General features: G+C 40.1%; 1 protein-coding gene across 2 annotated transcripts in view; it reads right to left on the bottom strand.

Annotated features, from left to right (window-relative positions):
• Nucleotides 1–25,165, bottom strand: part of tlcd3a (TLC domain containing 3A) — a 41,746-nt gene extending 16,581 nt beyond the window's left edge. For both annotated transcript variants that reach the window (XR_014876347.1, XM_085173925.1), the window contains exons 1-3: nucleotides 24,803–25,165; nucleotides 12,869–12,955; nucleotides 7,497–7,716 (exon numbers count right to left, since the gene is read on the bottom strand). Coding sequence is in view for 1 of the 2 variants with exons in the window: in XM_085173925.1 (XP_085030051.1) it covers nucleotides 7,497–7,716; nucleotides 12,869–12,955; nucleotides 24,803–24,933 (438 nt within the window). In the remaining variant the exon portion in view is untranslated. The remainder of the gene's footprint in view (nucleotides 1–7,496; nucleotides 7,717–12,868; nucleotides 12,956–24,802) is intronic.
• Between the last annotated feature and the right edge of the window lie 395 nt (nucleotides 25,166–25,560).

Genomic DNA, 25,560 nt, shown 5'->3' with positions numbered 1-25,560 from the left:
AGAATATCCAGAACAGTCATGAAGTTTTATTTTTAATTTTTTTTTACACCTGCAGAACAATGCTGGCTGGCACGGTAGTCATCAGTTTACTTTCCCCCTTCCTTATTTAGGGCTTTCATTAACAAAGAGAGTGCAGCCAGCCCAGCAAGTGACTTTGAACCGGTTAAAATGTCTAAGGTTAAAATTCAAAGCTTACATACTAAAGAGGCTAAAGGAAAACCCTTTTAACTGATAATATTATCACACCCTCCTCCATTTTTTTAGTACAGTCCCACAACCCCAGTGGTTCATGTTACTCTACCACAATTTCAAGATGGCCAAAAAGGGAGGGGAGGAAGTAATGTTCTGTACATAACAAATGAACAAAGCTTTCAAATACTGTCCACCAGCACAGTCCCGTGTGGTTGGGGCTGCCACCCTAGAGTAGATGAGTCAGTTTAGATGGATAAAGAGACTCCAGACAAAAGACAAGCACTCTCTGGTAGCCCAGCTTTCTGTGTGCCGTTAATAAATAAAGCATGAGCAGCTCCAGACGTGGCTTTGCCATCTGGCCACAAAACAATGACAGAGACCACAGAGGGGAACCTTACACCACACCTAACAAACTACCTGGCTACCTCCTCCCACCCCAGATTCTGTGGACAGAAGTGTGTTAACTTTATGCAACACGTCACTTTCAACATTACTGTGCCTGTATTTCCCCCTCAAACACCAGGCCTGTAATGCTAAAAAACACCTTTTTTGCATCAAGTGCTATATCCTTTTGATGTGTAGATTCTTATAGGTTACACAGTATTACTCCAACTAGTCACAAATGAGGAACTGTATTCAACCAGAAATAAGACAAAAAGCCCTCCAACAGGTGGTCTGGCTCCCATAGTGCTGATTTCAAAATTACACCATTAGTTCGGGGCAAAGTCCTTCTAGAACAAAATCTTTCCATGTGTCAACCATCTCAGTAAAACCTTCAGGCCCTCATCCGGGCAGCATTATTTAAAATAACTTCATTATTAATGCCAAGAGAGACAAAATTTGCATGTATAGAATCACTAGTCAAATCTGATCCATTGACTTCGATTCTAGCGTTACAAAGACAGTGAGATAGTGAGACTTTCTTTGTGAAAGTTCTCAGACATGCCTGGAACAATCTTCCTGCCAAGGATGACAAAACTCATATTTACTGCACTTTGTATGGAGTTAACTGGTAGATAACATTTTGAAAACGTCATCTTGCTAAATCCACCACCTCTAGTTTTCACACAGCTACTGACTATAAAGGATATAATTGTGCTTGCTACAATTTCATACAACATACAAGCGCCTGAGTGTGTGAATGCACTTGAAACAAGAGAAGCTGTATGACCACACCTGCAACACAATGCACCATCATCAACATCAACCTACGTGCTTAAATGTAGGGCTACAGTATAATGAAGGGCAAACTACGACAGTCTAGAAGTGCTTCTTGGTACTCACATCCTTATTCCGAAATGTAATAGAGACATTTAAACAGTTGTCCTGATCTCAGTACATAAATCAGGGATGGACTGGATTCAAACCAAAATTGCATCTGAACGTAGGCTTCCTATACTGTTAATTTTGATGAGAACGTCTAAGAAACTGAGTCCAGCTGTTTCAGAAGTAGGAGGTAAATCTTTACGTTACAGCGAGTTAGCTTGTCTGTAACCTGATAAGTTTCCTGGTTCTACAAATGTTTACAGGAAGTGCAGTACAATAGAATAGAATAGAATAGAATAGAATAGAATAGAATAATCCTTTCATTGTCCCACAAGGGGAAATTTGGGTGTAACAGCAGCAAGAAAGACACAAATACAAACAAACAGTACACAAGACACAGAACAGAAACGTACACAATTTTTACATATTTACATCAAGGACAATGGTTACCAAAAACAGAGTACTGTACCGTTATTAAATTAAATAAAATTAAATACAAATAAGAGGCAAACTCTGGTTATAGTGTGAATAAGAAGAGAAAGAGTTTAGTTTCCAGTAACAACAAACAGAATTTTCTGGTTAACAGTGACTAGCATGTAGCTGCAAAGCATTGAAGATTTTTTTTAGTCTATCCATTTTCATCTCCACTATTTTAGAGTTCAAAAAGTTTGACACAAATTTCTTTGTCTCCATGACTCCCGAGTACCATCGGGCTGCTTGACAATAGTGTTCTTATCTGGAGGACGGCACAAAGCAGGCTGCTTGTAGAAGTGGTACCTGAGACCTTATCACTCACTAGATTCTGGGCAGAACCTTATGGGAGAGCTCTGTAACAACCAAACATGTACCAAGCACTAAGGTTCACAACAGGCTTTCCATAATAAATTGGACACACTTTACACTAGTGAAGCTCACAGCGAATATCCAGAGAAGAAGAGGAACTACCACCACCATCTGTCTGCCTGTTGATAAAGAAACTAGACAGGAAGGGCCAGGGCTAGCTGGTTAGAGGTGGTTGTCCCTTCGGAACAGAAGCAAGGAAACTGCTCATTAGTAAATAAAATGCAGATGGCATTATTATGTTAAACAGATGAAAAAACTACTAATTGTGAAATACACTCAGGAAAACCTTAATATACCTCCATGGCCACCCTAGTAAAGTCTTTACACACCGATATTATCACACTGCCATTTTTGCTGATGCAATAGCTTTCATGCATGACATGTCATAACCTGTCAAAACAAGAACAGCACAGGCTAACAATGCCAGGCCAGTAGCCCTAACGCACAAAAACTAGACGCTTAAACTGGTACACCTAAATGAAATGCTGTTCTTCCTCCTGCACTCAACAGCCTGCTGAGAAAACTCTACCAGCTCACGTATTACATGTGCAGGCCCAAGTAGCGTGGTGCTGATGAGTGAGAGAACCGGAGAAACAAAAAGGGAGGTGAGGAGAGTTTAGAGAAGCGGGAGGATGACTGCAGCTGGAGCTGAATAATGTAAGGTAATGTGATCTCATGTAACCACTGTAAACAAAGGCTTGGGTTTCCACTGCACCTGGCCTACTAACCTGGGATACTACTTGGAAAAGAGAGTGGCTATGTTACATGATCTGTAAACTCTGGAGTCTGGAGAAAGAGCCTGTGCAACATAATTCAAATGTTTATACAGAAAAAGAAAACAAAAAAACAATCCTTGACATTTACTCCAGCAAAATTCATATTTTTGTTTATTAAATGGTCAGAAATAACAGGAATGTTTCCTTATACTTTGCAAATAATCTTTAAACTTCCAGTGACAGAGTGGGGTTGAATCTCATTCATCATTTCATTATATTTTGTAGTAGTCAGGCTATCTTGTCATTTTTAAAGTGGTCTTAAAGAATAGCTCTTTTCTTTGGACATTGGCTGCTTTTTTCCCCACTCAGTCCTTATAAAAGACCGAGTAACAGAGCAATGCGTTTATTTTTTATTTTGTTTATCACCCCATTGAACACTGACATCCAAATCATTTGATCACAAAAAAGGCACCTAATTCAAGGACTGAATCAGTGATATGTCCACACATAGCAGTCAACTAAGCAAAGAACTAATTAGTTTTATAGTTTGAAAAAAATGCGATTAAACAGTTTCACAGATATAAAAAGCATTTTTAAAGCATCAAGGTGATTCCCAAAGAGCTAAAAAGAAGAAGTGTAAGGCGGAAAAAACTGCAGCCATGACAACAGGTCTTGTGGAGTGATGGATCTAAATGTGAAATTTTTGGTTCAAATTGTTGGAGGACGTCAGGAGAGACGTTAGTGTCTACAGCTATCTGTAAAATAGGAGGTTCTATCATGGTTTGTGGTTGCATTTGAGCCAGTGGTGTTGAGGATTTTCTCAAAATGGACGGATTTATGAAAAAGGAAAAGTACTAGCAAAATCTGATGCACCATGCAGCACTACCTGTAAATTACAAAACAGTGGCAGCTGCTTCATTTCTCAGTCTGACAACACACTGCAAATGGAGTAAAAGCAAATAGACAAACACGCAGTGGAACACTACCCGTCATGGATTGGTTCCCCCAGAGCCCAGACCTCAAAATTACTGCAGCATTGTGGGATCATGTTGACAGACAATGGAGAAAAAGGCAGAAACATCCAAACAATCCTTCAGGAAGCCAGGACGTATTCCCGAAGACTACTTGTATAGTGATCACAAATTTTCCTGCCGTGGGCTCAATAACGTCTCATCTTATCTCATATTATCTTATCTTATCTTTTGACCAATTCAGGCTGTTGAAAAGTGGACTCAAGTTTAAAAGTTCAGAAGTTTGCCGGTCACAACTGCATTGAAAGCCTCTGGTCAGCTGCCAGCTTCCTCCAATAACCCATAATTCACTATATATTCAGTTTATATATTTCTTACAGGCCTTGGGTATTTTTAATGGTACAGAGATTTTTGCCTGGCTGCCATTGTTCTCCTTACACTCATATTTCAACAGAAAATAGACCATTCGTTCCTATTCCACATCCCCACTTTGAAACGCTCACAATTCAAGGATGCAAAGGACAAATAATACATTGCTTGCATTTGTTCAAAGAATAAAAGAATAATCAATAATCACTAGCTGGGTGTTCTTTCTTTCCCAGCTACATATTCCCACTGGAAAAGCACTTGTTCTACCTTGAAACTGGTCTGCATCCTCTGAATGGATCAAAGAGTTTATTCAAGTAGAGTTTAGAAAAGAATGCCCATGAATATAGAGTTGATTTAGTTTTGTATTTCTTACTTATTTATGCTTTTTATTGTGTTTTAAGGTGAAGGATGTCAGTGGAGCAGTTTGAGCTCTTGTTGGCAGAGGTGAGAACACATGTGAGTAGGGAGAGAACTCATTTCATAGAGTCGATTGACCCGGAGCAGCATCTAGCTGTGTGTCTGAGGTAAAACAGCATTATTCTACCATTTCCATCTCATTGTATAGTCACTACTGGTGCAGGTTTTGAGCTACAGCGGACTTGTTCCCAAATGCAGTCCGATTGGTCAGATGTGGATTAGAAAAATGTCACAAAAATGTATTAAGATTAGGGGAGTCTCAAAAACTTTTTCACAGATTTTACATGCCCGGTGTGCAAAGGTCTTTAGTTTTAGTTTTTGTTGTGGTGACATGGGTGGTAGTTATCCAACTGTAAGATGTAAGAAGTTGCACACAGTATAATATAGCAATACAAATTAGTTTATGGGTGCAGCCGGCTAACAATATTTGCTTGTGTTAACTTATAACTTGGCACTCCACCCTTTCACCAGACTATATCTCACCCAGACTTAGCTTTGGAGATTTGTGTTTACATCCTATTCACTCACAACAGTCACCACTATACTTAACTTTAACTTCAACATTACCAACATCTTTTACTCCCCAAAAGGCATCTAGGAACAGCTTCAGTAACTCTTTACAATTATTTCCATTTTGTTGTGTCACATAAAAAGCTGTTCAGTACTGACTAAGTACGGCCTGTGAAAGGACTCTTAATTAGTTTAAGCCACCTATTTGTAACAGAACTGACACCATCATTGTTTCTGTGGTTTCCTTGGTCCTTCTAAAGAGGAAGTAAAGCACTCTGCATCACAGCTTTACTGATAATGATGCTTTCAGACGCCACTACGGGGAATTCAAAAAGACACAGATGTTTGGTTAAGTATGAAAATGTTGTGTTGAAAATTTGTTTATACGTCTGCTTGACTCCATAAGCAACAAACAGCCTTAAAAGCATGTGCTGCAGTTCCGAGCTAGTGTTTACTGTACATTAACAAAGCGGTGAGATAACAGATGTTATGTGGAGGTGGATTAGCATGATGACGCACGTCTTTGATATAACTGCAAACCACTTTCCAAAGCAATTTTTTTTAATTATAAAGTGCATTTTTCCTCTTAATTCCAAGCAGAAGTCCATTTATTGTCCATTTATTTCAACTGAGGTTTGAAAAAAAAAAGGACATGCAGAATGAAATCTATTTTTTGCCACCACTTAAGTAATCATTAGGAGATAATGCAGCTTAAGGCAAGAATTGATTTGAAACCACCGCACAACATTAGAGTACTCAGTAATAAAGTATTACTGGCAGTGAACACTTATTAAAGAAGACTGAAAGAGAATACTAACCCCCTTTAAGATGAATCTAGTGCTACACGGAAATAAACTAATGCCTGACTGAAAGTACAACACATTTAACATCATTAAATTCACAGAAACATAACATGAGTTCTGTGATTTATTAATAATTTAGAGCTGGATTCCTCAAATCACTGAATATGGCCCATTTCCCTACATCAATAAGGAATTAAATGTTCTATTATGGAAAATACCAGGAAAAGAATAAAGCCATTATATGTTAAATGCCATTTTTTCTTTAAAAAGTCCACCCACAGGCAACGTATCTCTGACCACTCATTTTTTGCACCTTTTATTAGTACTTGTTTAATCCCTCTGAGACTTTACTACTGAACAATGTCCTCGCTCTTACTTTGAAAGGTCAGTCTGCTAAACGGTGAGTTCTTTCATGCCCTTCTCGTGTTTCCCTCCCAGGTGGTTTGCGCTTCAGTTTGCAATTGAGGTGCAAACTGGCGCACATTTCAGGTGGATCAGGATGTTGTGTCAAACATTCATTATTAGTGCACCTGCACAGAAGTTAATGAGTGAAATTTGAACTTACTATATTAGCACACAGCAGAGGCCCTGACTCAGGGTGAAGAAGACACCAGTGCAGATGCCCAGCACTTAAAGAACTATCAGTGTAATTTATGGAAAAGCTAATAGTTTTATGGCTTCAGCTGGACCAGGGATGTCAAAAGTCCACTGCACAATGCTACTGACCTGGTTATGCTAGCCACTGTCACTGTCTGAAAAGGAACACCTTCACAATCACAGCACCAATGTGGAGGTTTTTCTGAGTAGTGTGCTCTGGAAAAGTCGCAAGCTCGTGCAGCACACCTCAAGCGCCAAATATAAATGCCCACGGTGTCACTAACCATTGCGGTGACTTAACATGGTGATGAGGAAGCTAAAGAGGCTCTTGTAAAAAAAAAAAAAAAGAACACACAACCATTCTGACAGATACATGGCCTATCAAACGTTCAATCTGAACCAGAGGCAGTGAGGCGCTTTGTTGATAGAGGCAAGCTACATACAAGTGGGGCTTTCTGCAAAACACAAAAACTACAGACCCCATGCTAGGTTCAGATGCTGTGATATGCTATCAAATGGGTCTACAAGCAAAAGAAGAAGTGATAACAGATGAGAATGAGGGGCTATTTTCCACAGATATGGATCCAGGTGTGTCTTATAAGTTTGGTTTCTCTTTGAGGTAGCATTGTGTTGGAAATGAGCTAATTATATATATTCCTAAGCTAATTGTATATTCCTTAAATTATCACATATACAAATATAGCAGTCTATCACTAATAGTACTTGGATGTATTAGTTATCTTAATTATTTATCTGTGGTACTAAATGCCATCTCAGCCCCTCCCTAATTTTTCCCCATCAGCCCTTCTCACCAGTGTGACAGGCAGCAGGATGGTGAGCAGAGCGATGTGATGCAGGACCAGCAGGAACTCCTTACGGACAAAGGAGTTTATGGTCCTCAGTGAATGCTGCTTGTAGTCCTCGTGCCCTTTGATGTGGAAGCGGTAGTAGTGACTGAGGTACATGGCAAAGATGTCGTACGTCATGTAGGGGACACCGTACCAGATGACAAAGTAGGTGGCCAGCCAGTGCCTGAGGAAGACAAAATAAAATTGTTATCAGTGTCTACAACTAACAGCAGAATCACCCACAGGAATGCCTCTATCGAAAATGGATGACCATGATGTTCAAATAATTGAATACTCATTATTAAGAAGTTGAGCCTGCTATCACAATGCGGGTAAAAAACAAAACAGACCTTTCATGAGATGCAACTCGTTTTGACCAATTGCCTATTTTACATGGTGATATGATCCCTGAAAGTTTACACAGAGTGAACTTTTTGACATTTTCTCCAGTGAATGATCTGAAAACAGATTAAACATTCAGGGTATCACTGTGTCTCCATTTCTCTACAACATAGACACAAAACTGAGGAAGTTTTGCCACTGAAACTATAATTTTACATGACACAGGCTAGTGAAATAAAAAAAAAAACAAGTACATTGATTTTACTTTTGTTTGTAACGGGTATTAAACTGATATGGCTAGATTTTAAAGTTTAAAGCTTAAGTGTGTTTTTCAGACCTGAAAATGTTATATGACTGCACAGTTTGCTTAAGGAGCTATAGAAACTGAGGTATATTTAAAAAAAAAAAAAAAAAAAGTCAAATACAGACTCGTGCCCTTGCACTCTGAGAGTCTGTAATGTGGAAAATATTCAGAATATAAAAGTAAAACTTTGCTTGGCTTTAAAAAATTCAACAAAAAAAAAAACTTGCCTGATCCTGAGGGAGTCAGGTGGAAGACTTTAAATGTTTTTTATGGAATGACCCATGTATGTTTGATTTATTTAAATAAAAATCATGAAAAAATCTTTACCAGAACTATAAAACCATATTAATCATTTACCAGTCTTACATTCACAGGTCACTTTGTTAAGAGCACCGATTTAGCTGCTCATTTACACAAATATCATGGCCGCAGTTCAGCACATTTATGGCTCTTTTCCACTCACACCAATTTAACTTGACTCTGTCCGATATTTAAGTGATGACATATGAACCCTGTTTCTGGGACCAAACTACTCTGTGTTTATTAAGGCTGTTGTGTTTTTAACATGTTTTAATGCTTTGTATCTTGTCCTATTTAATCTCAACAAGCCCCTAAAAAGGGCAGTGATCACTGTCGGCCTCTCTTGGTTTTTATTATCACTGTTCATTTTAAAGCTCAAGTTTTAAAACCTTACAATGTAAGTACAGCCCAGCCCATGCAGCAGTATATAAATGACTAACCTCGTATTATAGATGGATTATCTCAGTTGTTCTCCTGACTGAAGTTTGGTCCGTTTACAGCATCTTGCCATGCGATTGCTTTTGTCACTAACCTTCGGGAACCCTCGCATTAACTTTTATCAAGTGGAATAAAGTCAGAGTTCATCCTCAAGTGTGTTTATACTGCATTATGCTAACCATAGCTATGTAGCTAGCCACCACGTAGCAGCCCGACAAATGTCACTGCTGTTTAGTTTCCTGTCTTCATTTATGTTGGAAGTGATAGCACAGCTGTATATTTTAATTTTTTCAGAAATCCCTAAGTCAGAACGTAGTATATTATGTTTGGGTGGAAACTAGCAAGCTAACTTCCTGCTAACTTCTAACTCCATTAAATTTCATAAATTCTGATTTCATGGATGCCTGGATGTTAAATGTAATTACCCAGTTGAGCAGCCACACTGATCATTTTATTAAAGATGAAAGAATTTAGACCGTTTTTAACTTTCAGTGATGCCACAGTGTTCATTTGACTTTGGGACCTGAAGTGGAGTTTGGACCCGGAAACGGCTAATGACGTCAGACTTAAAGACCGGATTCGACTCAGCTCAGTTTCAGTAATTACAATTGAGTTCCACCTCAATGTGGGTGGGGTTGTTATAGTAATGCGGCGTTAACTCAGGGAGCTTGGAATCCCAGTCGAGTAGGTACCAAAAAAAAGTGCCCAGTAACAGATACTACTACCTAAAGGAAAATCCTAGTAAGGCCGTGTAGGTGCCAGTGAAAAAGAGGCATTAGGAATTTGGTTAAGGGGAGCTGCTAAGATCCAAATGGAGTAGGAACGAAAGGTGATTTAACTGACTTTGTGGTGTAGTTGTTGGTGCAATGGTGCGGGGGATATTTACTTGGAAGACTTTGGGCCCCTTAGTACCAATTGTGCACTGTTTTAACACCACAGCCCAGCTGAGTATTGCTGCTGACCATGTCCCATCCATTTACAACCACAGCACACTAATTTTCCAGCAAAATCCAGGAAATCCAGCTGCTTCCAGCAAAATCAGATGCTGTGTCACAAAGCTCAAATGATCTCAAACTGGTGTCTTGAACATGCCATTGAGTTCATTGTAATCAAATGGCCCCCACAATTTCCAGATCTGAATCCAATAGAGCACTTTTAGGATGTGGTGGAATGGGAGAGTCACATCCTGGAAGTGCATCTGACAAATCTGCAGCAACTGTGTGATGTTATGATTTCAATATGGACCAACATCTTTGAGGAACGTTTCTGCTCTATTAGGTACACCTTGCTAATGCTGGGTTTTACCTTTACAGTGGGCAGTGAATATAGAACAGAAGGAGGCCTAGGCACTATCACAGCATTTAGTCCTAGAAAAAACACGTCAAAAAAAACAACAACAACAAGACATTTACTTTCAGTAGATTTAAATAAAAACCTGCACTTTTTTTAACCACCCTCTGTTCCGTGCAAAGCATCGGAAAGCTTTAAGACAAGCTAGTGTAAGTACAGTAAAATCAACAGCTTGGATAGCTCCAGTAGCCTAATGAGCACTGATTACTGTGATGGTTAATTATGTGGACAGAAAGGAGTGAAGCTGCAGGGTAAAGCTGAGCTACTGACCCCTGACCTCTCACTGGCTTCTCTAGCTTTTAAGGTCAGTGGATGGAGATTAAGAACAGTAAGGCACAACAAACAGCTTAGGGAGGAAGGAAGGCTACTTGAGCTGATTCTGTAATGTAATGTATATACTTTCTGTATTAAATAACAGAAAAGAAAGCACTAGTCTCCCAGACATACATGAAACAGAACTGCCTGGTCTCTTGCTGTCTAGGTTCTCATTGGTGTAACTCGCATAATAATAGAAGATAAATAAGAATTTCACCGTCCTCAGCTGCTTATGTTATTTTTGTTCTTATGCTCTGTTTGCCTACCTGTTTATTAGCAGGATTATTTAAACAGGTATGGACACATGGAAACTTCTACAATGGCTCTGGTTTGACGGAGCTTAGAAATGATAAACTTAGTGAGCTGATCTGAATTCAGGCCTGGATCCAGGAATTTTTGGAAGGAATCTTTACCATTCCAAGATAGGGCATAATTAGACATTTTGTGTCTTTACTCATTTTTAGAGTGGTGCTCATTTCCAGCCTTGGTGGGGGTATGCAGGACTGCTCACACTGTTTGAGAAATAACAACAAGAAAAGCACTGGCATTCTCATTTGCCACCACTAAACAAAGCTTTGTTTATTATAGATTACAACAAAGAAATGGCTTTCACGGCAGCCCTATAGCTCAGTACATTCCTAATTTTGTTTGTTTCTCAAATATAAAGTATAGAAAATATTGTTAAATGAGTGAAAAAGCACAAGCAATTAGATATACAGTGTTTGCCAGATCATATTAACCACTTTATTTGGAGCTAATGTTAGAGTCTGGCCAATCAGGTGAGTTTGAGCTACTTTAGTGGTCCTATTGTGCTGTTTATACAGTGAACACCACCATTTCTGCAACTTAACCACTAAAGGCTAAAAGAAGGGACAGGTTGCGATGGAGAATTAGAGTATTTGTGGGTCTAACTCTGGAGCATAAGCCCCCGGGTTGAGCGCATGTCACAGGACAGCAGAACTGAGCAGCGTTGTGGAGGAATTAAGCTCTGTGGGTGATTTGGAGTGGGGGGGCGCAAGAGATTAGCAGTCTGAAACTGGGACTGCCAGGGTCTGGTCGCTGACTCAGTGAAGGATTAATAGGCTGGCATTAACCTAGCGTCACACTTTCCTCAGCTGCACAGAGTGGCCAGTGCTAACGCTAACAGTAACTCATTGCCAGCTGGCTGATGTGGAGGCAGCATGAAAGCAGCTGGTTCAATAAGAGAAACGGGCAGACTGCTGCCCAAGGAAAGATACTGACCTATCAATCACAAAGGAAGTTAGTCTGAAAATCTTTAACGTTGCATGACTGCTTGCATCATATTCAGCAGCAGGGGGAGTGTTTCATGCTATAATAGCAATGTAGGTACCAGATCTTCTGATTTATAACCAATTCCCAATAAAGTAAAACCATTTAAATATGTGCTGATGAGGCTCTGGTGCAACAACCCCTCCGACATCACAGATTAGCGCATTTAGTCTTCAGACGCTTTGCTGAATGAGCAGAGCCGTTAAAGGTAAGAGCTATCACTCAGATGGGATGCAACAAAGAGTCCTCTCAACATTTCTGCTTAACCTCCAGGACAGCAATGCTGCTTCAGTTTCCTGGATGACAAGCATGCAGTTTCCCACTAAAACACCCAAATAATGGACTTTATATCTGTGACGTAAAAACAGGAAGAAGAAATCTCAGCAGCTAAGGTTATGTTAATGATAGCATGTTGTATGGCTAGCAGTCAAGTGAGCAGGCACCAAACAGATTAACCAAAAACGGCTGCTAAAAAAAACAAAAACTTAAAAGCAACTATAAGTTAAGTGGGCCAAAAGGAAAAATACTAGAACAATCTAGAATTGAAAGGACAAGGAACAGTAACCGCGGGAGAAGAGGAGACAAACAGGTCTCTGAATAAAGCGAGGAGGAGTGTGTCGATCAATTTATTTTAATTGTGGAGTATGCAAGTTCACACTTTAGACTGTTTGTGTGTGTGAAGAACGTGAAGAATTAACAGCACGAATGTTATGTCAAAGACTTCAGCAAACTGTGTTAGGGCCGAGTGATTATTCGCATTTTCACCTCACAAGCACGCCGAGATTGTGCAGCTTCTAAAACAGATTAAGCAACTTTGTTCACTGTTAACAGTCTGTGACTAACATTTATGTTTGAGTCAGTGAATCAAAATTGAGGCCCGAGTCTTTGGAATAACAGATCCCACCAAAGGGAGGCCCAGGAAGCATAGCTGCTGCGTTCGTGTGTTACCAGTGATAAGCAATGTTTCACTAAAGGGGTTATTTACATGAAGTCTCACCTGTCATTAATGACATTGCCGCAGCATGATGACACGACAACGGCTCCTGCTGTGGTTGCCATGGCAGCATGGATAGAGGACACCAGCCTGCAAAAAGGGAGAACATTGTCACTTATGCACTGGATGGCTGTAACATGTAATAGAAACTTCAGTGAAGCTGATAAAAGTAATATATGTTCAGATATTTATTGTCCCGATTGTGTCTTTAGAAATCTGTCCAATCTCAATATGGCCAGCACCCCAGAAGGAAAACAAAACTTCTTTGAAGTATCTTAATGTTGTTCTACTGGCCCTGTTAGTCCAAAACTTTAATTTCTTGGTTTATGATCAACATAGCCATCAGTTCAGCTGCACTTTGTTTTTAGCACTAATAGCCAATATATTAACACACAGCTGAGCCCAGGAGTTTTTGTGAGTCACCAGAGGCCTTTGGGGGTGATGAAGCACAAGTGAGGTCTGCATATAGTTTATGCATGACTACATTACGGAGGTTATGCATCATCCTGTTGGTGCTAGCCAAAATATTTTTATTACATTTTTGGTGAGGTTTCATCCCTTGCCCAGAAGAAGGACCACCAGAACAATTGTGTACACACAGGAAACTTGTCGACCATGGCTTTCTAGCTGACGGTTAGTTGCTGGCGGACCTTCCAGGCTCCAGTTTCCTGTGTAACCCTGTAACCCCAACTTGCTGTGAACTGCTTACTTAGTGGACCCTCCTTGACCCCAGAAATACACCAGGCCTGCATCAAAGCCAGAGATCATCACACCCACTCAAGCCAAGCCAATGCTTGCAACTTCACACGGCGGTGTTTCAGTAGGGCATTCATGACACTTAAAGCCAAGTCAAGCTGCAGAGCAGGCAAGGAGGTCAGAAAGTCAGACACAGCCATAGTTTTTCAAACAAAACCCTTGTACAGACACAATGCCAAAGATACTGCCTGATATGTCTAATAACAGAGTTTCATAACAGCAGATATGGTGATAGTTCTGATCTTAAACAGCCAATCAACAGGTGACAGTCACATGTGTGGCAGCAGACATATCTATATGTTATCATAGCAAAGACACATGGAAGTATGCTTATGGAATTTCTTCACCAACTATTGGATAAGGTGTATTACTATAGCAACTGTTCAGTCCTGTTGGCTACAGAGCTTGATTGCATCAGCCGTCTGGATTGAGCCACTAATGAAGCTACAAAGCAGCAGTGTCATTAAGTAAAACCTACATGGATAAAAAGTTTCAAAAACTTATTCTGGGGAAATTTCAGCATACTTGTGAAATGGTTTTGAGATTTAATTGGTTACCACTGAAAATGAAGTTATGTCTCTCCCGGGGCTCAACACTAATTACCTAAAGAACTGCCCAGAGGTGCTGCCAAGATGACTGCCTAGTGCCAAGACTTGTTTCTATAAGCACTTTGCTTAGAAGATTACACCAATGTAATACAAAAGTTAATATTTGTGTTACTACACTCCCTATTATTATCATCGTGTAGTTTTAAAGTTTGATCTTTGCTACAATTATGAATAAACTCAAAATAAAAAGGCAGGTGTTGGCTTAGTTTTTTGTGAAGCCATGTGGGAAATTATTGGGTCAAATAAAATTCACTCAGATCTGAGCTGGTAAAACTGCATGTTACAAGAAAATTTAACAAATTACTTCAATCCAAGTCAAATTATGTGTGTTTTCAATGTGATTAATAGGTCTAGCCCAACAAATACAGGTCAGTTTTACACAAGTGCTGCTTCAGGTGAGCCGCTTAAGATCAGTGTACCGTGATGGGATTAGCAGTACTTGGCTTCAACTTTCCTCATCTATAAACAGACCTGTGACATAGGAGAACTTGGTACATCTTTATTTGAAGTGTCACTTGGAGTGGAGAAAGGCATGCACAACAGTCACCGGCCTCGCACCTATGAAACAGTTAACTCCTACACTGAGATCTGACTTATGTTTTATAATTATTTGCTTACGTTTATAGCAACTTCATTACAACATTATTAATAATAGTGGCTGTGATGTGACCTTGATGAGTGAACAATCACAGAGAAATGGATTTTTTTCTCTTGGTTCAACAGATTTATTTTGTCCAATTTAAACAGAAAGCTGGATTATTTCACCAATTAAATTTTTGTGTGTGGGTTTTTTTTTTTCAAACTATGAATGACTTTTGCTCAGAGAAGCTCGTTCCCTGGATGCTCTCCAACTTGGCAGCACTGACACTAAGCTGCTTTGAAATGACAAAACATGTCCTTTATTCCCCAGCAGTCACTGCGGCCACGACAGACAGCCGCCCATCTAACACAGCGCATTGTTGACTGATTTTCCCGATGGACCTGTTTTACATCTCCACCTACTCATCAGGAGACAAACACATACTACCAGGCTATGTGTGTTTTGTCTGCCTATGTTTCCCCCCCACCACCCAACAGACGTATGTACACAGGAAACACATGAACTGTAACTTCTTACAGTTACATAACCCATGTTCTGAGTTTTCCAGCTGATCAAATCTATGACTGTCGCCCGGCATAATTTGCAGATGATAATGGTTGTAGCCGCTGCGATGCTTTCGACCAAAACAGGCGCAGCTTGATGACATCATCAACATGCGCTATCGCAATAGAGCGGTATAGTCAAAATCTCTATCGTTGGCCAAATTTATATCGTTTCTATAGCACACCCCTATGTGCATGTGAAATGTAGTTAAGGAAAAAGAACATTTTACTATAATTTTATTATTATTATTATTATTTTATTTATGGTTTTAATATTATTAAAGTATCCTTCACATCATTGCGAAAATTAATAACACTGAAATACTGTTGAACTGCACTTTTATTTGACACCCAGTTGTTGAAATCGTCTCTAACTGGACCTCCTTAAATTGAATATCTTCTGAAGCTACAAGTGGGATAATTACTTAGCCCTTGTAAATAATAGATGAGAGGCCTGAGCGAACTACCAAGGAAAACTGATTACATATTTCTTGAGAACTGGGGTACTTAACACTGCACAAATTCTTGGCTATGGACTTTTCATGTTAAATTTTCCAGCAAAAATTAATCACATGTACATATATTAACAGTAATTATATTGAGGTATGGCAAAGATCTAGCCTTTACTAATGCAGTGTTATAGAGTTTACTAAGATTTATTGACTAATTTAATTATTTATCCTTTAAGATATAAGTCCGCTGACTGTTTAACCAAGCTTATTGGTTTCTCATAAACTCCTTCAGTTTCCAAAGGCAAACAAACACTAAAACCATCAGGCCATGGCTGTTCTCCCGGGTGTTACAATAAAGTTTAACATAAAGGCATGCATGAAAAATGGGATTTACAAAGTCTATCTGATTAAGAAGTTAGTAGTTTAAGGCTAACAAGTTGACATCTTAAGATGATATACTGGTTCTGTCCAAAGTATTTCTGAGGGGAAAAAAGCAGTTACTGACAATAATACTCGAATGGTTTAAGGTGGAGTAGTTGACAAAAATATCTTCTGCATTGTGTCCAGCTACAGAATTAATCTTAGATTAATATAAACTGTAAGATGAGGGACAAACTGTTGTTACTCTATAAAAAGTCCCTGCTAATGCTTTCATAATGGGCCAACAGAAAGTCTGAGATGAGCTGAGTAATAACATAAGGCTAGTTATTAATATGTTGCTGGATGAATCCTGAATCTCACCAGAGCTGTCAGATTTATCCAGACAGCTCCCCAGCAACTTCAAACAGAAGAGTTCGCCCTTATATCAGAAATATATCAATTCTCCTTTTCCTCTCAAAAACACTTTGCTATTTCTGGAGAGAAACACTGAAACCTGCACTTACACTGTTCCATTAGTTTACTACTAATTTCTAAACCTGATGCTTTGGGTAGATAAGATTTGTTAGTACTGAAATGAACTGGCTGAGTCTTGGTTTATTAATTAGCTCTTTGCCAGTAAGCCATCCACAGAACCTTCTACTCCCATTTGAACATTTGTGCAATAGCAACCTTATGCTAGTCGACTTAGTAATGTATAGGATCAGAAACAGTTCCTCAGAATGAGTCGCATCATCAGAAAAGTGTTAACAGAGGTCAAAGGCAAGGGCCTTTTTATCCATAGACTTCTACAGGACTTTTCTGCATCCACAGGTATCATCTCTGGTTGCCTCTAAAAAGAGTACTTGACTTTTCAGAAGCCAAGTCATTTTTTAAGTGGATGAAGTTGAAAAGGGAAGCAAAAAATGCCATTCGTGCATTTTTTGGGGGTCATGATTATGATGATAGCACACCTTTTAACGTGAATTGATAGTGAGTTCCCATAGATCCACCAAGGTATTACACATACAGCCACAAAGCACCAAACTCTCTTAGTCTGAGTGAGTAAGTGATTACAGTTTGCACCCAGACATACTCAGGCTAGTTTTAGAAGGTCAAAAGACTGCTTTCTTTCATTTTTTTTTTAAACAGTGCACTCACAAATGGCAGTGCTGAGAAACAAAGAGAGTATTTGTGGTTTCCTGCTTGAACCTGCAGTCAGCTCAAACCAAGGTTTACGGCGTGGGACCACGGCCATGATACCGGCATCAGCAAGTGAACAATAGCCATGTGACACGCAAGTACAGAAACCACAGGTCTGAGCTAGGAAAACTTAACAGGCCTTCTTCTCTCTTTCCACCACAAACTCAATCCCCTCACACCGGCTTTACTGCCTTCTAAGGCTGTATGGTCTCATACTCTGTCACAAGACTCAGTTCATACAGCCAATTCATTGTGTGTCCGCCAATAACCCCCTCTCTCCCCCCTGCAGCTGAAAAGTTGAGTTCGAAGGGGTGAGGAGCGTGCAGTGGGGAAAAGGGGGAAGAATGCTTTGTTGCCTTGTTCGGTAATGTTGTCTTTTCTTCCCTACTGTGTCAGGCCAGCGAACAACCTCAGCTTCCCTTTCAGTGTTACCAGGTCTTCGCACTGACTGTTTTGTTACACATGGACTACTTGCTCTTTCATGTTCAGTCTCTCGCTCTCTCTCTCTCACACACACACACACACCCACAGCGTCTGACAGCAAGAAGTGGTGTTTTTGTTCCTCTAGTAAATGGGCTACGTAATGTGTAGGTCCATGGGCACTGCAGCAGAGCAAAAGAAAGTGACAGCAGAACCAAAAAAAGCAAACAGGGTAAAGTGCATTTCATGGCGAGAAGGAACTCTCCCACTCTTCCATCAGAACCCCTTGATTGTATAAATGGATGCTGGAATGTCACTGGCTGCGTATATGGAAAATCTTGAGTTTGAGCCAGGAGAGCAGCACATTTCCTGGTGGCTTGACGGTCATTTTGGTCAGCCACTTGATATGCAAACATTTAAGCACTGTGCCAAACCTAGACGTTACAGGTATGCACTTGTTCTGATAACATCTCCCCCTCTCTTTCCAAATAAACTCCTAGTGACAACTATCACACATATTGCAGGGGCAAAATAAGACTTGTTGTTTGGCATTAAATTCCAGTAAACAGCTTGCCACAAGCCTTAGTAACTCAAGTTTGTGTGCTTAATTATATTGTATCCTCCCTTGGAGAAATAAATGGGGGTGCATATGGGTTGTGTTGATTGGCGCAGACTGACTCCAACTGTAATGTGCTGCCTATCTGTCTGAATTCATACATTTGCAAACCTTCACAAATCTATTCAAGAGTGACTCCAGTCTGGACAGGTAAGACCCCAGTTGTGCGGAAACAGGCAACCTGTGTAACCAAAAGTTGCCACCGAGAGGTTGATGGTGCTGCAATCAGTTGCTGAGAGCAAAATTTCAATTCAATAACCAGGCAACCACTGATTTTTTTTCTAGTCTTGAGGTTTTATTATTTGCCATTTTTTCTCTGGTGTGACTGAGACTTAGGTGAGTTAAAGTGCTTCAACTAGAGAAAAAAGTTACATCCTACGGGAACATGTCCATGTGTATATACACCCCATGGGCATGTGCCTTGCAGCACACAACAGGAGTTTTACCTGCACCTTTTCGCACAGGACATATGGGAAAAGTGGCATATTAAAGCTCATGTCTGATTGTAGGTCATAGTCAGCAAATGTTTGATACATCTCTTTGTCCAGTAATGTCACGAAAAGTTCAGCCCCGCATGTGTTAAATCAGCTAACAGAAATGAGAGGGAAAGCGAGAGGCTGGAGGTAAACAACAGAAGGAACTGGAGTCCCTGCTGAGCTCTAAAATCACCCCGATGCCGAGATGATCATATCTTCCACACTTATTCCATTAACTTGTATTTACAGTTAAAATAAAGCTAACTGTTTTGTGTTAACACACACAAATCCTTCAGGTGTCCAATTTATGCTACTTGGAAGCCTGTGATACAAAACATGGTACAGGCAGAAGATGTAGACATTAAAGGCCAGTTTAGTGGTTGAGGGCGAGCAGTGTGACAGCCTGCAGGCACTGTGGCTTGTAAGAACGATGTTTTCCGATAGCTGAGCATTTGTAAATTAGCAGAAGCGTTATTCGGCAGTAGGCTTCGGTGTATTTCAGTGCATAGCTAACTCAGCAGTCGGCCCTGACCAGAGCTCAGAAGAGGATTAGCTAGAGTGACAGCTTACAAATGAGCGCTGAACTGAACTGGGCAAATGTGAGCAAGTCACACTGATGCCCCCCCCCCCCCCCCCCCAAACACATTTATAATTAATACTAATGAGATCCAAAGTTAAAAACATTTCTAATGTAATGATTTTATCGTTCATTCATGTGGCTTGTTCAACTCTAATAAAAAATGTAACTTCCTGGGATTTCTCTGTGACTACTTATTGGAGTGAAAGTACTAGAACTGAACTGACGCTGCATAGTTGTGGTTGGCGGATATCAGTAGATAAGCATTATTCTAAGGTGTAATGAATGGGAAACTGATGTAATTAAGGATTGTTTTCTACTACCCCAATTTTTTATTTTTTAATTTGAAAAAACTGCGCTATTGTTTTTAAGAAACTAGATGCCATTTAAAAGCTAGACTGTATATGAAAGATGGATGTGGCAACTGAAATGTTTTTGAAGACTCAAGCTAAGCATTTTAAACCAGAGTTATTATAAAAACTAAACCAAAAAGAAGTGAAAAAGCATTTTAATTAAATTAAATAGAGGTAAAAACTAAAGTCACTTTTTAGACCCAGAAGCTAAATCTAGTATTTATAAACAGTCTATGAATACTGTCTAACACAGTGGTCCTCAACTTTTTTTGCTTTAAGGTGTCGCAGATAAATACAACAAAATAAAATGATACGACCAAGACAAAAACTGTTGTATTTTGTAAATATAATAATAATTGCAAATTCACTAACTTTTTTAGTGGCGTCCTCCTGAAATGCGCCAACAAAATTGAGTGTAACATTCTCCACTCTGCCCCTTAATGCTCTCTGGTCGCTATGGTAACAGTCTGTGGCCCGGGGTTTCGGGACCACTGCTCTAACCTATTCTGTTGCATATGCTGCATAAAATAGCACTATCCGGTCTTAAAGTCTGATGTTATTAGTCATGTTTGGGCCCAAACTCTGCTGCAGGTCCCAAAGTCAAACGAACAATGCGGCATCACTGAGAGTTGAAAAACTGTCTAAATGCTTCAATCTGTAATAAAATGATGGCTGCTTTACCAGGTGTAAAAATTAAGTTACCAGGCATCCATGAAAACAGAATTTATTAAATTTAACAGAGTTAGAAGTTAGCAGGGAGTTAAGCTCGCTAGTTTCCATCTCAATATAATATACCATGACAGAGATTTCTGAAAAAAATTAAGACGTACAGCCCTGCTAACACTTCCAATATAAATGAAGTCAGGGAAGTAAACAGCAGTGACGTTTGTAGGGTTACTGAAGTTGGGCTAGCTGGTATATAATGATGTGGTACATGATCGCTAGCAACACAGCAATGTTAGCATAACATAAACACAGTGAAGCTAGAGGATGAACGCTAACGTTTTTCCACTCAATAAAAGTTAAGTTAAGGGTTCCAGATGGTTAGGGACAAAAGAAATCGCATGGCAGGATGTTGTAAACAGACCAAACTTCAGTCAGGAGAACAACTGAGATAATCGATCCACAATACGAGGTTAGTCATTAATTTACTGCTGCATGAGCTGGGCTGTAGTTACTACGTATGGTTTTAAAAACGGAGCTTTAAAATGAATAGCGGTAATAAAAACCGAGAGAGGCCGATCGTGATCACTGACTGTTTTTAGGACTTAAATAGGACAAGATACAATCATTTTGACATCTATGATTATTATTCCTTACATTGAGGTAAAAATAATTATTCTTTCACTGATAAATTAGCAAACTGCAGCAAAAGAAGTAGACAAATGCTTAGGAGGACTTGACAGCGCTAGTTGTGGGCTGCCAAGCTACATGTAGTTACATCTCCAGCGAGGTGCATAGTGTAGGTTATGTCGTAGGGTTTCCATGGGTTTGCGTATCTACGCCAGTGATTTGAGACAGAAGCATAAATCCTTTGTAAGGCAAAAGTAATGTAACAAATAGTGTAACAAATTACTTTCTTCAGAGAGATGTATTATGTATGGAGAAACATTTTTTCTAATTGCTGCATAGTGGACAGCTTTCTGTATTGAGCAAAAAGAAACTCATCTCATCTATCAGTGGATATTACAGTCACACTGTAGTTCGGACCATTTTATATACGCTCTGGTCAAAAGCTTACATGCAATCATTATGGGGATGAAATTCATGATAAATTTGAGCTTTTAATGATTTCCTTGAACGCTTCTTTTTCCAGGGTGCAATGACTGCACAGCATACATCTTTAAGGACTTTAAAAAACAAAAGCTGGGTGCACAAGTCTGAATTAATTTAGGATTTTCTCTAATCCACACATGGTCAAAAGTATACATATATCCCCACATGGTTAAATGTCACCTTAGGAAGGTGCACATCAACCAGATGTTTTTGGTAGGCATCAACAAGATTCTGGTATAATTCTGGCTAAATATTTGATCCCTCTTTTTGGAAGAATTGGGAGTTGATTTAAATTGATTGGTTTCCTGGCACTGACCCGGCTTTTAGGCATAGTCCACAGATTTTCATTAGGGCTGAGGTTTATCTTTGGGAAGGCTATTCTAGCAGCTTCATGTTCACCTGCTTTATCTATCTCAAACCATTTTTGATACGTGTTTGGGATCATTGTCCTATTGGAAAACCCAACTGTGTCCAAGTTTCAACTGTCTAGCAGTTGGTTTGAGGTGACATTGAAGAATTTGTAGATAAACCTCCGTCATTACTATTACATGAACCAGTACCACTGGCAGGAAAACAGCCCCAAAGCATGATGCTACCACCGCTACCGTGATTGACAGATGTTAGTGTTCCTAGGCTGGAATGCGTCACCTTTAAGGCCCCAGTACAGGGCTTTGGAGCGTGATGTCACAGGGGTGGGCGTGGACAGGATTTTGGCCTGATGCGCCATTTTCCGGGTCCAAACAAAGTGCAAGCGAAAAAGGACCGAAGGCACACACAACAGCCAGGGTTCGTACTTGCTGTGTGGTCGGCTGCAATGTTCGATTGCTGGAATAAGCTTAAAAAGGGTTTGCCTTTTTATTCTTTCCCAACCTGGAAGCAACATGAGGGAGTTTATATGGCGGACCTTACAAAACGAAGGCGTCTAGCCTGGATAGCAACCGTGAGACGAGCTGTTATCCAGTTCACTTCCATCTCCAGATATCTGTTGGTGTGCTCCAGACATTTTCACTCCAGTAAGTTCTATATATGTACATATCACTCTTTATAGCTTAATAATATTATTGTTGGGGCTCTCGGAGGTTATAGAAATTGCAAACAAACATAGAATTGAGTGACTGTGCAGACATACGTGCTATGTAACGATTCGCTAATTATTTCGCACAACTGTAGGGAAGCCTGCCTATGAAATGGATCAAACAAATCCAGACTGGGTACCAACGCTACACATGGGGCACTCTGAAATCCGAACATGAGGGTTAGGGTTAACAAGATACGTGAAGATATCAGGGTAGGACAGTGGTGGTAAGTTGTCTGGGTCTTTACTCCACTGCCGTATTTCATATAGGTCCACATTTGCGGTGCACTCTATTTTTTTCAAGTACCGCTGTTTCGCCTCTGGAGGCAATCGGTATCTATACCGTCTGTTTTCTTTTGAGCTGCTTTTAAGCATGTTTCTTGTCATCGTTGTTCCAACACACTGTGTTTGTTTTGATTTGTGGACCTGGAAAATGGCGTCGCGCTCCCACAATACATTGCAGCGTGAAGTCAACTCCAAAGCCCTATACTTGCCACCACAACATCGTCTCACACTCACTTGTTTTTATACGTGCTGATGCAGTATTCTCCTGAACACTAGGTGTCGCGACTCAGACGATAGCGCATCACATGAGAACTGATATAGGAGAAGAAGTACATTGTTGAGTGTTTTTTCCACAAACTCAAGTGTTGACTCTCAAACTGTTCCACCATCTCCCTCTGTATATTTGTACGCCTCTGAGCTTCTGTACTGGAACATTAATATGGCAGTAAAAACCAGCACGATTGCAGACTCTTGTCTTTAACCCAGCTGTGGCACCCACAGTACAACGCACCATGTTAAAAAAAATCAAGATGTGCATGACCAGCCATAGCGCCACATGATGTGATGTCAAATCTGGTAAGTGACACACAGAACAGAGCAAGCATAATGGTGCATTACTCCTAAACATAGTTGCTGTCATTGTAGCTGAATAGCTCAATCTTTATTTCATTTGACCATAAAGTTTTTCTCCAGAAGCCATTTCACTTGCCAGTGACTCTAATACAAATATGCCAAAAAGACTGGATGGATGACATTTGGCTTGTCCATGTGAGTAGCTGCAAACTTTAGTCAAGCTTGAAGGTGTCGATTCTGCGGCAGGGGCTTCATTTTTGCTCAGCACCCTGTCACTTAACAGCATAAAACTCATTTCAGTATATGACACTGCTGTTCCAGAAGTTTCCAGTTCACGGCAGCCTTGAGCCTTGGTGGTTCCTGGGTTGTCCCTGAACATCCTAGCCAATTTCCTATCAGCTGAGGGTGATAGTTTGGACTTTCTCACTATTCTGAGTATTGGTCAGTCCAATAAGTACTGTCAAACGAATCTTTTTTTTCCTTTGCAAAGGGAAACTGTTAGCTGTAGTGAATAGTGATCATTAACAAGTTAATAGACCATGATCTTGTCAATTTAACACTGTAAATCTTCACTTATTAAAAGGTGTAAGTAAATGTATGTATATAATATTTAAACCTGTATGGATACTTTTGTGTGTGTGTGGATTGGAGAAAACCCAAAATAGATTCAAAGCTGTGCAACCAATTCTTGTTTTTTAAAGTCCTTAAAGATGTATGCTGTAAAACCATTCCACGTTGGAAAAAGAACTATTCAAAAAAATCGTTAAAAGCCCCATGACAATCATGCCATGATAAGTACATGTAAACTTCGGACCACAATTGAATGCATGTTAGTGCACCTTTTTAAGCACATTATATCATCGATTTCGCAATCATGCAAACAAATAACAAAGCACTTGGCGCATCATGCTTACAAAGACTCTTTTTAAAGCCTGCTGTGGTATTTTCCTACAGGGGACCCATAGTTTGGATTTGCTGTATCTGCAAATCACCGTTACAAATACTCTTCGTGATTATTGAGCCCAATTTGCAGGAAAAAAAGCACAACAAAAACGTAGAAATAAATAGAAAAATATATTTCGCTTAAAATGACTACACTGGCTACTCAACATAAATAAGTTTCCGTCATATATGAAAAAATACAGCACACCAAGGAGCTAACGGGATGAGGGAAAATGTCCGTAGCTACAGAGCGGGGAGTAAGCTAGCACCGGGCGCTAGTTAGTGAGTTTGTGTTGTATAAAGTGGTGAGTTTAAGCTGGGTTACCTCTCGCTGACCAGTACCACGTCGGCATCGCTCCAGTGTTTGAACACACACGGTAGGATCTTCCTGAAGGCGAAGAAGAGACCGGGGAAAACTACGGCGCCACACGCTAAAACTTGCAACATCCTGCTCATATTTTTCTCTCTAGCCGCCCGGACACCTGACTCTCTCGCTCCCCTCCGCGAGCTTCGACCGTTTACACGCGGCTGTGAGGCATTTTTCACGCGGCCGGGTTCGGCGTCTTTCACCGGGAACAGTCCACCATCAGCACACACACTCGCACATACTCACACACTCACACATACTCCGCCAAGGCTCAGCAGCAGCAGCAGCACCAGTGTTGAGCTAACGGCAAACAGATGTCAACTACCCGTTGAGACTTTCAAAATAAAAGGCTTGACCTGCGTGTTTCCCCTAGCGGAAGCGGTAATATCGCGACACAAACCCCACTAGGCTTTTATTTTGAAGGCCATTCTTTTCGCAGCATTTACGGTAAATTTAACAACATGGAATTTAACAGTGTTTTATTAAAATTGCGGCTTGTGTTTTCAGCTTAACTTAAATATAGATATTAATGCCTTTGCAGCTGTTGTGTATGTGTTATAGCACATAGACGAACTACCTCCTTTAGCGAAAGTAGTCATACAACATAATCAGTAGTTGCGTAAGCAGGCATTCAATTTTTTGTTTCTCCACTTGGGGGCAGTGCAAGTGTTATATCATCACCAAGTTTGTGTGACGGATGTGTTATGGAGCACTTG

The sequence above is a fragment of the Neolamprologus multifasciatus genome, chromosome 10 (assembly GCF_963576455.1).
Source record: "Neolamprologus multifasciatus chromosome 10, fNeoMul1.2, whole genome shotgun sequence".
Classification (NCBI taxonomy): Eukaryota; Metazoa; Chordata; class Actinopteri; order Cichliformes; family Cichlidae; genus Neolamprologus; species Neolamprologus multifasciatus.
The sequence above is the reverse complement of the archived record's forward strand: the minus strand, read 5'-3'. Positions and strand labels throughout refer to the sequence as shown.